Source organism: Durio zibethinus, chromosome 23, assembly GCF_047325235.1.
Source record: "Durio zibethinus cultivar Kanyao isolate XHJ-2024 chromosome 23, ASM4732523v1, whole genome shotgun sequence".
Classification (NCBI taxonomy): Eukaryota; Viridiplantae; Streptophyta; class Magnoliopsida; order Malvales; family Malvaceae; genus Durio; species Durio zibethinus.
The window spans coordinates 9,502,720-9,517,836 of NC_143184.1; the positions used below are offsets into that span (position 1 = coordinate 9,502,720).

The 15,117-nt window shown below is 33.9% G+C and overlaps 1 protein-coding gene across 1 annotated transcript; it reads left to right on the plus strand.

Annotated features, from left to right (window-relative positions):
- Nucleotides 1-1,439: 1,439 nt before the first annotated feature.
- LOC111314579 (uncharacterized) lies at nucleotides 1,440-12,939 on the plus strand. Its single transcript, XM_022916065.2, has 7 exons — nucleotides 1,440-1,584; nucleotides 4,341-4,464; nucleotides 4,902-10,808; nucleotides 10,907-11,149; nucleotides 11,247-11,405; nucleotides 11,657-11,809; nucleotides 12,488-12,939. Exons 2-7 carry the CDS (start codon nucleotides 4,375-4,377, stop codon nucleotides 12,722-12,724), a joined length of 6,789 nt encoding a protein of 2,262 aa, XP_022771800.2. The 5' UTR covers nucleotides 1,440-1,584; nucleotides 4,341-4,374; the 3' UTR covers nucleotides 12,725-12,939.
- The last annotated feature ends 2,178 nt before the right edge of the window (nucleotides 12,940-15,117 follow it).

Genomic DNA, 15,117 nt, shown 5'->3' on the forward strand with positions numbered 1-15,117 from the left:
TTGAGTAATAGCGGATTTAGTAGCAAAAGTAGTCTATTCATGAACACTCTTAAAATTTAGAAAACAAAAAGTTGAAAAAGAAAATTTTTAAGACATCCTCAAAATTTTCTTTAGACTTTTTCTTAATAAAATTAATAAATCTATCATTAATTATATATATATATATATATTATAAATGGGTACAAAAATTCTAAATGTGTCACTTACACCGTGCATTAACCAATGATAAGATTAGAGATGTAAATGATATATTAATATTTGTAAATTACTTGAATTCGATTCAAATAAAATTTGAATTCGATTCGATTATTATTAAGTCGAGTTCGAACTCAAGTAATTCGATTTATTAATCAATCGAATTCTAACATTTTTATATTCAACTCGAGTAACTCGTGAGTTTAATCGAATTTTTATATTTTAATATATTTTAATTACTTTAATTGATAAAATATATCGAATTTGAGTTTAAATTCGAGTACAAATAATTAAATTTTTATCTATTATTTATATTGAGTTTATTTTTACATATTAATTGAACATAACCAAGTGAGTTTGAGTAGTTCAATTTTTATCTCGAGTCGAATTCGAATTAAAAAAATAAAATTTGATTAAGTTCAAATAAATTTTGAGTCTCAAATTTAAAGTCGAATTCGAGTTTAAATTTAATATTATATCGACTTGAATTCAAACGATTATACCTTTATATAAGGTTGTTATGGATTCTCAGCTTAAATATATAAGGTTATGTAATTAGATTTGTTAGATCTACAAAATCTGATACTTACTCAGGTAAAATCAAGATATTCTTTCTAAATTAGTCTTTTTACTTTCCAAATATTTCGCCTGTTGTTTTAGGGCAATCTATGGGAAAATAAACTTTAAATAATACTAATAATCCTGCACATTGTAACGTATTGAAGAAAAGAAAAATGTTAAAGTGTGCCAGAGAAATTGATTATTCATAAAAAAAATATATTCATAAATTTGTAACTAAAAAACTGATGAACGATTTGATAAGAAAATACTATTTATTCGACCACTTTTATGTTAAATATTTATATTTTATATGAAATGTAAATTATTGATTTGATTTTAAAATTAATTACTTAATTTATTCATGAATTATATGATATTCATATGATAAACGGCTAAACGCATAATTTATCAGAAAAAGGGCGATAAGCCCATAAATTAGAAAAAAAAAAAAGCCGAAATAAAAAATAATGGTAAATTTAGTAAATTGAAAAAAAATAAAATTAAAAAAAAAGACATTGGTATGAATGTAGTTTAGGAGAAATCAGTGGGCAAAAGTATTAGGGACAAAGCAAAATTGGGAGCGTTCCGACCCAGTTGATCTGGTTTTGACTGTTAAAGTGAGGCCCACTCCTACTCCCTTTGCTTATATACTAAAGATTCTCTCTGTCTTTCTCATTTTTTTCATCACCACCATCATTCTTCACTCTTTCACCCTTCTGTTTCCCATTTCTCAAGATTTCACCATTTTTTCTGCTTAGCTTCCCAACCATTAAACAAATAGTAAGCGAAGCCAAAACCAAAGCAAATCAACCTAACTTTTTTAATCAGGCAAGAATCTCCTTTCATCTCTTTTCAATCTATCATCACCTGTGTTGCATGTGAATAATTTTAGATATTCTCTGCTAATATTCCTGTAGTCTTCGATCTGTTTCTATTATATATTTTTTTATTTTGTGCTTGTTTTATTTTTTCTTCTTTAAGATCGGCTGATACTAAGTTTCTTGTTCTGTTGATGGTTTTCATTTGCTTTTGACGAACTAACTGATATAGAAACTCATCAATGATCATCATGATCAGATATAGCTTAGATTGTATTCTTTTATGGATGATTTTCCACTTTCTCTCTAGAGAGTGGAAGAAAATAGCAACTCTTTTATCACTTGTTTGGACTGTTGATTTTGATCATCACAAGATGATCCTCTTGATCATATCGCCAATTCCTTCCTTTGATCATTCTTTTTGTTTGTTGCAGGAAATTAAATTAATCAATTAATTTTCTCAGCAAACTAATATTTATATTTATAGAATAGAATTCTTTCAAAATTGTACACTGTTCTAACTTTTTTTTTTTTTCCTCATTTTCTAGTGTGGGGTGATAGGTAGTCTTTAATTGGTTTAAAAGTCTTTTAGATCTCAAAGGAACCTATACCGTACAGAATTCCTTCCTAATTTTAATTTAATAAAAATAATATTATTAGTAATTAATAAAATTGGCTATTTGCAAACAATATTTGACAGGTTGCAAAAATATAAACATAAAATGGGGGTGAATTTTACTAATATTTTTGATAAATTATCGCATATATTTACTAATTTTTCTGACCAAGTTATCTCATTATCGGTCTAGATTTTAATACTATGGAGTGAAAGAGAGTAAACGTCGAATCTAAGGGATGATTACTGTTTTTAATATTGTAAGATTTGATTTAATAAAACGTTTTTTTTTTATAAAAAGGTCACAATATGTAAAATTGATAACTCTTGAAATTTATCGTATTTATTTTTGTGTTAAATATATATAAAATATAAAAAGTATAGTGTAACATGTTAAATTGAAAAATATTTTTTTAATTTTTATTAAATTTATATATATTTTTATCAAAATTTCAAATCATATATTAGATAAAAAAAATTATAAATATCAGGTTTAACTTATATTCATTAAATATATTTTTTAAAATGATTACATGAAATAATTTAACTAAACTATGCATATTAATAAAGCAATTCTCTTTAAGCATTTGTCCTTTTACGTAATTATAATAGGAAGTGATGGTAATTAAGATTTACTATAAAAAAAGTTGGAAAGATGAAAACAAAGGCGGTAGTGAGGGGCCTTAATTCTTTGAATTAGAAATTTAGCTGTCACGAGTTGATCAAAATTTATAAAAAGAAAAAACTTGACCAGTTTATGTATGCTATAGAACAAAAATTAAGCTAAAGTGATGGGGTGCCTACTTTGATGGGACCCCCTCCCCATGCCTCCTATCTTTTTCTTTTTTTTTTTTATCATTTTCCTTTTTTAGGTATTTTCGTTTTGTTTGAAATTTTTGCTTCAATTTTTTCTTTATTTTTTTTTTCTTACGATATATGCGTGTGATGTACGAATGACTCAATTTCAGAAATGGAAACTTAGTGAGGGTTCCACAAGTTATTGATCTCGCATGATTGATCGGGAGGTCCATTTTTGGTGATTTACAATCATGTGGTTATGGGTTGGAAAGGTGCAATTGGATACAATAAAGCAAAATCACAATATATTTCTAAATATAATAGATATAATAAAAAATTTGGAAACGTAGTATATTTTTATAAGACAGGCAATAAAGAGAAAAGGATAAAATTTTGTAGTTTTTAAGTAGGTAATTAACCGGCACATAGCCATAGCCATCTTGCTCACGGCATTGGCAACTCATTTCAATTAACATGATTCTTTTATGCTTCCTTATGGGTGATGAGAGGAGTTCTTACTGGATCGAAATGTTGTTTTATTATTGGACCCTTCCCTCTGACTGCCCATCCAAATAAAGCACTAGAAAAGAAATAAAATTAACTTGGCTTATATCTGTCTTTGAAATACAAATACATTTGATTCCTAATCTAGCCCACGCCAATTTCTGTTATTAATTCAGAGTCCACTGCAATACTGCCTCGTCTTACAGCAAGTGTCCGCTGCTTAGAATTCTAGCATAATTTATTTTACGAAATTGATAAACCTTTTTCCCAATTTTATGCATAAATCAAGAATTGGATGTTAAGCTGTTTTTCCTCTCAAGTTAATAATTACTGCAAACTTTGGAATTTGCAAACATTGGATATTCATATTGGTTCACAAAGAGGAGGCTTAAAAAGAAGTTAAGCAAATGAACTTTCAATATTTAGGAATACCTCGTTGTGTATTCTATAAGAATACCTCCTCATAGAAAAAATGGGTTAATTGCTGCTATTAATACTTTTTATTTGAAAAAAAAAATGAAACTTGCCTCTTTAAGCAAGAGATACATGCACCTATCGTTGAGCGAAATGTTTGAGTGCATATGCATATAAGATGTTATGATGTGTTGTAAATTGTAAGGGACATGCTGTTACTGCCTTCAACATCAAAGGATATAATTTCTGAGAAGACTAGATTCTGGAACTGTTTATTTGTTCCTTATTCTTCTGTGGAATGGATTAGAACTATCTTTGTTGCTAGTATAATTTTATCTAAACTGAGTACCATGTCACAGTAACTCATTTTTAATGAGTACATGTTTTCTCTTTTGTTTCATTTAATTCTGAACTGTGAACTTCAACAATCACAGGTGAACAAGTGTTAAGAGCAGCATTAATTTAAACATGGAAGGGGAGAACCTAGTAGTAGTAAGTACTGAAATCCCAGTGAAGGAAGCTGTTGGGGACACTGAAACTGTTGCCAAGCCTGTTAAGGTAAATAGCATATCTCTATTTTCTGCAATTTTTATCAGTTGGTCTTTTATTTGCAAATATAACTTGTTGACCTTTTAAGTTATTTCAACTCATTTCCCTTGCATACTAACTTTGAAATAGTGATTTCTGGTTCATTTATTCCAAGCTTTACAAGGATTTTCCAAATAAGTGAGGATTTATCTTTCTTTAAATTCTCTTCACTTTTCCTGTGTATTTCCATAAATAGTTCAGTTCATTCTCTGTTGAATCCCCATGCTAATTTATTTCCCATTTGACTGATAGCAATTTAGTTTCTTAGTTGAACTTTTACACTACTTCACAAAATTAGGAGTACTTGAATTTTTTACTCAAATTCTGTTGTAATAAACTTTAATATACTCTTTAGTGTTTGAGGTTTATAAATTGTTTTTAATGTTGATGGCATGATGCATTTACAGGCCTCAAATGGAGACTTGCCGCAAGTAGAAAAGGAAGGAAAGAAAGTAGAAGAAGAAGAAGAAACCACCTTGGATGGGGAGTTCATTAAAGTAGAAAAGGAAGCATTAGATGTGAAGGATGGTTCTAATGTGGCTAATCCCACATCCGTGCGGGATAATGAATCAACCTTCATGGAAAGAAGCTTAAGCAATTCAAGTAGAGAACTGCTTGAAGCCCAAGAAAAGTTGAAAGAACTCGAGCTTGAATTGGAAAAAGTGACTGGAGCATTAAAGCACTCTGAATCAGAAAATAGCAGATTGAAGGACGAAGTTTTGCTTGCAAAGGAGAAGTTGGATGAAGGGGGAAAGAAGTATGATGAACTTGATCTCAATCACAAGAAATTGCAAGAGCAGATCATTGAAGCTGAGCAGAGATACAATTTACAGCTAACCCATATGCAAGAGGCTCTGCAAACTCAAGAGGCAAAACAGAAGGAACTCACTGAACTAAAGGAAGCATTTGATGGTCTCAACATTGAGATTGAAAACTCAAGAAAGAGGATGCAAGAGTTGGAAAAGGATCTGCACAGTTCTGCAGAAGAGGCACGGAAGTTTGAAGAACTGCACAAAAAAAGTGGTTCACATGCTGAGTCTGAGGCACAGAGGGCTCTGGAGTTTGAGAGATTGCTTGAAACTGCAAAACTTAGTGCAAGAGAAATGGAAGATCAGATGGCCTCCCTGAAGGAAGAAGTCAAGGGCCTGCATGAGAACGTTGCTGAAAATCAGAAGGTCAATGAAGCACTTCAAAGCACAATAACTGAACTTTCTGCTGCTCGGGAGGAGTTGGCACTTTCTAAATCACTAGTGTTGGATTTGGAGCTAAGACTTAGTTCAAAAGAAGCTCTTATTAATGGACTGACTGAAAAGTTGGACCTGAAAGGGGCTTCAGAATCCAAGGTGAAGGAAGATTTCTCAACTCTTGAGAATATTTTCACTGCAACTAAAGAAGATCTTCAAGCAAAGGTTTCTGAGTTGGAAGATATGAAGCTGAAACTGGACGAGGAAGTGAAAGCAAGGGAATTGGTTGAAGCTGGGCTGAAGGCCCAACAAGAACAACTCTCGATTGTACAGGAAGAATTAAGTAAAGTACTAAAAGATAAAGAAGATCAGATGGCCTCCCTGAAAGAAGAACTCAAGGGCCTGTATGAGAAGGTTGCTGAAAATCAGAAGCTCGATGAAGCACTTCGAAGCACAGTAGCTGAACTTTCTGCTGCTCAAGAGGAGTTGGCACTTTCTAAGTCACTAGTGTTGGATTCGGAGCAAAGGCTTAATTCAAAAGAAGCTCTTATTAATGAACTGACTGAAGAGTTGAACCTGCAAAAGGCTTCAGAATCCAAGGTGAAGGAAGATATCTCAACTCTTGAGAATATTTTTACTGCAACTAAAGAAGATCTTCAAGCAAAGGTTTCTGAGTTGGAAGATATGAAGCTGAAACTGGACGAGCAAGTGAAAGCAAGGGAATTGGTTGAAGCTGGGCTGAAGGCCCAACAAGAACAGGTCTCGATTGTACAGGAAGAATTAAGTAAAGTACTAAAGGAAAAAGAAGATCAGATGGCCTCCCTGAAGGAAGAAGTGAAGGGCCTGAATGAGAAGGTTGCTGAAAATCAGAAGGTCGATGAAGTACTTCAAAGCACAATAGCTGAACTTTCTGCTGCTCGGGAGGAGTTGGCACTTTCTAAATCACTAGTATTGGATTGGGAGCAAAGGCTTAATTCAAAAGAAGCTCTTATTAATGAACTGACTGAAGAGTTGGACCTAAAAAGGGCTTCAGAATCCAAGGTGAAGGAAGATATCTCAACTCTCGAGAATATTTTTACTGCAACTAAAGAAGATCTTCAAGCAAAGGTTTCTGAGTTGGAAGATATGAAGCTGAAACTGGACGAGGAAGTGAAAGCAAGGGAATTGGTTGAAGCTGGGCTGAAGGCCCAACAAGAACAGGTCTCGATTGTACAGGAAGAATCAAGTAAAGTACTAAAGGAAAAAGAAGATCAGATGGCCTCCCTGAAGGAAGAAGTGAAGGGCCTGAATGAGAAGGTTGCTGAAAGTCAGAAGGTCGATGAAGCACTTCAAAGCACAATAGCTGAACTTTCTGCTGCTCGGGAGGAGTTGGCACTTTCTAAATCACTAGTACTGAATTTGGAGAAAAGACTAAATTCAAAAGGAGCTCTTATTAATGAACTGACTGAAGAGTTGGACCTGAAAAAGGCTTCAGAATCCAAGGTGAAGGAAGATATCTCAACTCTTGAGAATATTTTTACTGCAACTAAAGAAGATCTTCAAGCAAAGGTTTCTGAGTTGGAAGTTATCAAGCATAAACTAGACGAGGAAGTGAAAGCAAGGGAATTGGTTGAAGCTGGGCTGAAGGCCCAACAAGAACAGGTCTCGATTGTACGGGAAGAATCAAGTAAAGTACTAAAAGAAAAAGAAGATCGGATGGCCTCCCTGAAGGAAGAAGTGAAGGGCCTGTATGAGAAGGTTGCTGAAAATCAGAAGGTCAATGAAGCACTTCAAAGCAGAATAGCTGAACTTTCTGCAGCTCAGGAGGAGTTGGCACTTTCTAAATCACTAGTACTGAATTTGGAGGAAAGACTTAATTCAAAGGAAGCTCTTGTTAATGAACTGACTGAAGAGTTGGACCTGAAAAAGGCTTCAGAATCCAAGGTGAAGGAAGATATCTCAACTCTTGAGAATATTTTTACTGCAACTAAAGAAGATCTTCAAGCAAAGGTTTCTGAGTTGGAAGTTATCAAGCATAAACTAGACGAGGAAGCGAAAGCAAGGGAATTGGTTGAAGCTGGGCTGAAGGCCCAACAAGAACAGGTCTCGATTGTACGGGAAGAATCAAGTAAAGTACTAAAAGAAAAAGAAGATCGAATGGCCTCCCTGAAGGAAGAAGTGAAGGGCCTGTATGAGAAGGTTGCTGAAAATCAGAAGGTCAATGAAGCACTTCAAAGCAGAATAGCTGAACTTTCTGCAGCTCAGGAGGAGTTAGCACTTTCTAAATCACTAGTACTGAATTTGGAGGAAAGACTTAATTCAAAGGAAGCTCTTGTTAATGAACTGACTGAAGAGTTGGACCTGAAAAAGGCTTCAGAATCCAAGGTGAAGGAAGATATCTCAACTCTTGAGAATATTTTTACTGCAACTAAAGAAGATCTTCAAGCAAAGGTTTCTGAGTTGGAAGTTATCAAGCATAAACTAGACGAGGAAGTGAAAGCAAGGGAATTGGTTGAAGCTGGGCTGAAGGCCCAACAAGAACAGGTCTCGATTGTACGGGAAGAATCAAGTAAAGTACTAAAAGAAAAAGAAGATCGGATGGCCTCCCTGAAGGAAGAAGTGAAGGGCCTGTATGAGAAGGTTGCTGAAAATCAGAAGGTCAATGAAGCACTTCAAAGCAGAATAGCTGAACTTTCTGCAGCTCAGGAGGAGTTGGCACTTTCTAAATCACTAGTACTGAATTTGGAGCAAAGACTTAATTCAAAGGAAGCTCGTATTAATGAACTGACTGAAGAGTTGGACCTGAAAAAGGCTTCAGAATCCAAGGTGAAGGAAGATATCTCAACTCTTGAGAATATTTTTACTGCAACTAAAGAAGATCTTCAAGCAAAGGTTTCTGAGTTGGTAGATATGAAGCTGAAACTGGACGAGGAAGTGAAAGCAAGGGAATTGGTTGAAGCTGGGTTGAAGGCCCAACAAGAACAGGTCTCCATCGTACAGGAAGAATTAAGTGAAGTACTAAAAGAAAAAGAAGCTCTAGAAACAGCCTTGGCAGATCTCAACAGTAATGCAGCACAGATGAAAGAGTTGTGCAGCGAACTTGAAGAAAAATTGAAGCTTTCAGATGAGAATTTCTGTAAAACTGATTCTCTTTTGTCTCAGGCTCTGTCTAATAATGAGGAGCTTGAAAAGAAATTGAAATCTCTGGAGGCGCTCCGTAGTGAATCTGGAGCCATTGCAGCAACTGTTACTCAAAAGAATATTGAGCTGGAGAATGTGCTTCGGGCTTCAAATGAAGCAGCAGAAGACGCAAAAGTGAAACTGAGGGAGCTTGAGGCACGGTTTATAGCAGCTGAGCAGAGGAATGTGGAGCTTGAACAACAGTTAAATTTGGTAGAACTAAAAGGCTTTGAAGCTGAGAAAGAAGTGAAGGAATTCTCTGGGAAAATATCTGAACTTACCATCAAGCTGGGAGCAGTTGAAGAAGAAAAGAAGCTACTGAACGATCAAATGCAGGAATATGAGGAGAAGGTAAAGCAGCTAGAATCAACACTAGATCAGTCAGCAATGCAAAACTCAGAGCTTGCACAGGAGTTGAAGATTGCGGTGGAGAAAAGTGCTCAACATGAGGACCGAGCTAATATGAGTCATCAGCGCAGCCTTGAGCTAGAGGATCTGTTCCAGATCTCTCATTCCAAATTAGAGGGTGCCGACAAGAAGGTCAATGAGTTGGAGTTGTTGCTTGAAGCAGAGAAGTACAGGATTCAGGAACTTGAAGAACAGATAAGTAAATTAGAAAAGAAGTGTGGGGAGGCAGAAGCTGAGTCCACTAGGTACTCTGAAAAGGTAACTGAACTTGCATCCAAACTTGAGGCATTCCAAGCTAGAACATCCAGCCTTGATATTGCATTGCAAATAGCGAATGAGAAGGAAAAGGAATTGACAGGGTGCTTAAATTTAGCAACAGATGAGAAGAAAAAGTTAGAAGAGACATCCCAATACTCCAGTGAAAAGCTTGCTGAAGCAGAAAATCTGGTGGAAATCTTGAGGAGCGATTTAAATCTGACACAACAGAAGTTAGAAAGCATTGAAAATGATCTTAAGGCTGCTGGTTTGAGAGAAAGTGAGGTAATGGAAAAGCTCAAATCTGCTGAAGAGCAACTAGAGCAACATGTAAGAGTATTAGAGCAAACTAGTGCAAGAAACTCAGAGCTTGAGTCATTACATGAATCTCTAACAAGGGATTCAGAGCTTAAGCTCCAAGAACTGATGGAAAACTTGACCAACAAGGATTCAGAGACGAAATCTCTGTTTGAGAAACTTAAATTGTTTGAAGATCAGATAAAGGTATATGAAGAACAGGTTGCTCGAGCAGCTGGAGAGTCTGCAGCTCTAAAAGAAGAACTGGATCAGAGTTTAACGAAACTGGCTTCGATAGAAAGCACAAATGAACAGCTGAGAAAAGAGATACTGGAAGTAGAAAATAAAGCTCTTCAGTCTTCATCAGAGAATGAAATTGTAGTTCAGACAAACATTCAGCTCGAGAGCAGAGTTGATGAACTTCAAGAATTGCTTAATTCAGCTGTTTCTGAGAAGGAAGTAACTGCTCAAGAGATTGCTTCTCATCTGTACACAATTAGAGAATTATCTGATCAGCATACAAGGGCCTCAGAACTTAGAGCTGAAGCTGAAGCCCGAATTGTTGAAGCAGAAGCACGATTACATGAAGCTGTTGAGAAATACACTAAAAAGGAATTAGAAGCTAATGACCTGATTGAAAAGTTGAATGTGCTTGAAGGCCAAATTAAAACATATGAAAAACAAGCTCATGAAGCTTCCACAATTGCTGTATCTCGAAAAGTTGAGGTGGAAGAGACTCTTCAAAAATTAAAGCAGCTGGAAAGCTTTGTTGAGGAACTGCAAACCAAGTCAGCTCACTTTGAAAAGGAGAGTGGAGGACTAGCTGAGGCGAATTTGAAGCTGACTGAGGAACTTGCCACTTATGAGTCAAAACTTAGTGATTTGGAGGGAAAACTGGCTGCAGCCCTGACAGAGAAAGATGAAACATCTGAACAACTTCACACTTCAAAGAAGGCTATAGAAGATTTAACACAGCAGATTACTTCTGAAGGACAGAGATTGCAATCTCAGGTTTGTTGAAAATTTTACAAGTATCTTAATAAACAACAGTGTGATGATTTTCCATTTTCTAATATAAGTTCCTTTAAAAATATTTTTTGATGTTACAGATTTCTTCACTAATGGAAGAGAATAACCTGCTCAATGAAACACATCAGAATACAAAGATGGAACTTCAGTCTCTACTATCACAGCTAGAAGAGCAATTGAAAGATGAAAAAGAAAATGAGGAATCTCTAAAATTGGAGATTAGAAATCTCAAGGTCGAGATTGCGGAGAGTTCCTTGGTGCAAATTCGTGTCAAAGAACTTGAAGAACAGTTGGTGACAGTTGAAACTCAATTGAAAGAAGAGGTATTATATTCTGTTAATAAAGAAGGAAACTGACTGTCTACTTTTTCCAAATTAAATACCAATGATCAGTTCTGATTATTTGGTTTATTGCTTGTAGGTTGAAAGTGTTAAGACAGCTGCCTCTGTAAGAGTGGCTGAATTAACTTCAAAATTAGAGGATCATGCACAAAAAATCAGTGATAGAGATGTTATCAATGAACAGGTGCTTCAACTTCAAAGAGATTTAGACCTCGCTCAAACAACCATTGCTCAACAGGTTAGACACTATATTTATTAAAGATTAGGCATCTTTGCAATGCTTTTTTGGTAGGATGAATTGATAATTGATACAAGTTCTGACACCTACCATTACATCAAGTTTAAACTGATAAATATTTTTTGATATCAAACTTAATAATGAAATTTCAATAAAGATTTCTTATACTTGTCATGTTTGAAATTATCAGTACTAAAGAATAGGAAGTAACCATTTGTTGTTATTCTTTGTTAAAAATGTAAAACAAACAGAAAGAGGCAGATTCTCAGAAAGAGTTGGAACGAGAAGCAGCTTTAAAGCATTCACTTGAAGAGCTTGACGCCAAAAGGAAAGAAGCATTACTTCGCGAGAAGCAGGTCAAAGAGTTAAAGGATAAATTGCAAGTGGCTGAAGCTAAAGTGAAGGTCAGTTCATAGTTTAATCTCCACTTACAATCCTTTCACTTACACTTCACATATTCGAAGTAGGTAAGAAAAGGTTCCTCAAGTGGGCAGAGGAAGCCATGAAATAAAAGGGTACAAATATTGATAACTAGATGTATTTGCTTCTGAGAGGAGTCTATCTTTTATTGTTTTCACTCGGAAAAGCTTTGGAGCTTATGGGAACAGGAGACAAACATGTTTTAATAGATTTAGGAAGTATGACATTCTTGAGGTTATGAATAAATATATTTTACAACGAAGGATAAAATCAAAAGAACCAAGTCTCCTACCTATCCTGCAGTTACCTTTCCCAGCCTCAGCCCTCTCACTTTCCTTACTTCCCTTCTCTTCTTGCTCTGATTTGTGCTTCCCATGAATGAAACAGGAAGACGAAAATATCCTGTCATATTAAAACATTCTTATATTGTTAATTTTTTGCAACTGAAAAACAAGGCCAATGGTCTGCTTATCTTCCAACTTTATCAGGTTTATTTTGTTTAAATCTTCTTGTTATGCTAATAGATTAGTGGGGAAAAGCAAGAAATGTAGATTGGTCACCCCTTGATAGTTTTAGTCCTCAAAAAGATACTATATTCAAGATCTTTTTGGCTACATTTTATTGAAATTTAAGAGTTGCTTACTCTGAATTATGCGTTGCAGGGTGATAGCAGTGCAGCCGAAATGAAGGGTGGCGTAGAGGTGAAATCCAGGGATATTGATGGATTAACTTTTTCAGCACCATCAAAACGTAAGAGTAAGAGAAAGTCAGAAGCAGCTGCCTCCTCTTCCTCATCAGTTACCCACACTGAGGCTTCTGCTTTGACAAGCTTAAAGTTCATCATGGGAGTAGCCTTTGTGTCCGTGATCATTGGTGTGATTCTGGGCAAGCGTTATTAGTTAGGGTTTTTTGTGTTTTTGCCCCCTTCGTTGATTTTCGTTTGAATTTTCCTTTTTCATGCAAGTTATGCACCGCAGAATGGAAAGCTTTATTTTTGTGTATGCTTTCTTGCTCAGATTTTGAGGCTGGTTGGGGAACTTGGTTTCACTCCTCCCCTTGCCTGTTGGTCAAAAACAGCTGCTTTATGTATGGAATAAATTGATTTGACTGCTCATGTTTCTGGCAATCTATTTTAAGTAGTCCAGATCTCCGGCTTTCATGCTCGAGGAAAATGGTTCCTGAGGCTTCTCAACTCTTTGCATGTAATCCTTTTAATACAGATCCACACCTTTCTTTTTTCGGCGAAGAAGCGTTTGGAGCTATTCCTAAAGAACTTTGTTTTTAACTGATCCAGTTTTGGAAATTCACATTGGAGCAACAGAACAACTTGCTTCACATTTCTTCCAGAAACAACGTTCAGTGTTTCTTACTTTTTCTTCGCCCAATATAGGAAAAATGCAAATTACAAAAGATTATTGCGGCCAGTCTCAAGAAACCTATCTACGATCTATAATATTCCAAAAACCCATTTAATCATCTTTCTTGATGTTGCACCTTGGTTGCCACTTCGTTTGGTACGTCATTGGTACTCATGCATGGTTTACACATGGTCTTAGAAATTTACGTACTATTTATACAATCAATCAAATTATCATTCATAAGATACATAAAAAAGAAGCATGATTATGTATACAAAACTCTCTTCATTTTATTTAAATAATTAATTACGTCATTATTTATGAGATATATAAAAGAGAAACATAATCATGCGTACAAAAAATTTTTCATTTTACTTATATAATTAATTATATTATCATCCATGAAATATAAAATATAAATATGACCACACCCACAAAACTCTCTTTAACTTAATATTTTTTTATTCATTTTTCTATATGGATTTTCTTCCTTTGTCAGATACCTAACTAACTTGAGTATCAAAACGCATTATTAATTTTGGCACTTCTTGACCTTCTCCTCTTAACCGATGATAAGCTCAACAACTTAACCTTCATTTAGTTCCATTCTCATCAAATCTAGAAGTGTATCATCACTAGACAAAGTTCTTTCTTAGTTGTTTCTTTCCCTAGGTAAATTCCAACATAAACGTATCCCAAGAAAAAACTCAACAGTTTCATAAGTTAAAATTTTAGCATTGAAAGTAAAATCGGTTATTATAATAGTAAAATTAAAATTAGTAATAAGATATATGTTTGAATGTAAAGAGTAATAATAATAGTTAAATAAATTGTAATAAAAAAATCAAAAATACTAAACTAAAACTTATATGTAATACAAATTTTAAATTATTTAATATTTATAAAATTAATAAATTATTTTAAAAAAATTATTAAATTATTTTATGTCAAATTATAATTTTGTTAATAAACAATAAAATTTATTTATTAGCTTATTGTATAATAAAAATTTTATTTATTTATTGATTTATTATATAATAATAAATTTTATTCTTATATTAAATTAACAAAAATTACTTTATAAATTTTAAATAAAAACTAAAAAAAAAAGTTCACTGTTTAGCGTGTTAAAGGATAAAAAAGAAAACAAACAAAATGAAGAAAAGGACGATGGTAGATTGGAACCCTAAGCTCCAATAAATGAAAATTGCAATGCATTGGTAGATTGTTTGAATTACAATGCCGCGGGTGACGCAATTTTTTACAGCAACTGCTTCGTATCAGAGGATCCGATGAAATCCGAAAGGCACCCTAAGCGTGACCAAAACTTTTAAGTTACTCTGAGAGCATAGATTTTACCGTCATTAAAGCTTCATTTGAATAAATGATGAAACTTATTTTAGTGATATTAAAATCAATGATAAAGTAAAATTAGTTATTTTGTGGTAAAATTAAAATCAACGATAAAATATTATTAAAATATAAATATTACAATAATAATAAGATTAATTATAGTGAGAAGAAGAAAAATTAAAAGTAATAAATTAAATTTTATACATAATAAAAAAATTAATCTATTTGACATTTATGAAATTAATAGATAATTAAAATTTATTAAAATTATTTAACACTTAAAAAATTAATAAATAATTAAAAATTACTAAAAGATGGCAAATCCCACGGCTTTGTTGCTGCGGTAAATCCAAATAGTCACTAAAACCAGAAGTTGCTAAGCTGAGTCTAGATTATACCGAATTTACATGAAGACTCACTTGAAATATTTAACTTGCAAGATGCCAACTAGATAATCAAATCACTAAGTTTGCAAATTACCAAGCTAGATAATCTGATCTTAGAGCTTGAATTTGAAGACAAGCATTAACCCAAGTCGTTAACCTGAAAGGTGTTAGGCTCGATAACTTGAGTTAAACTTG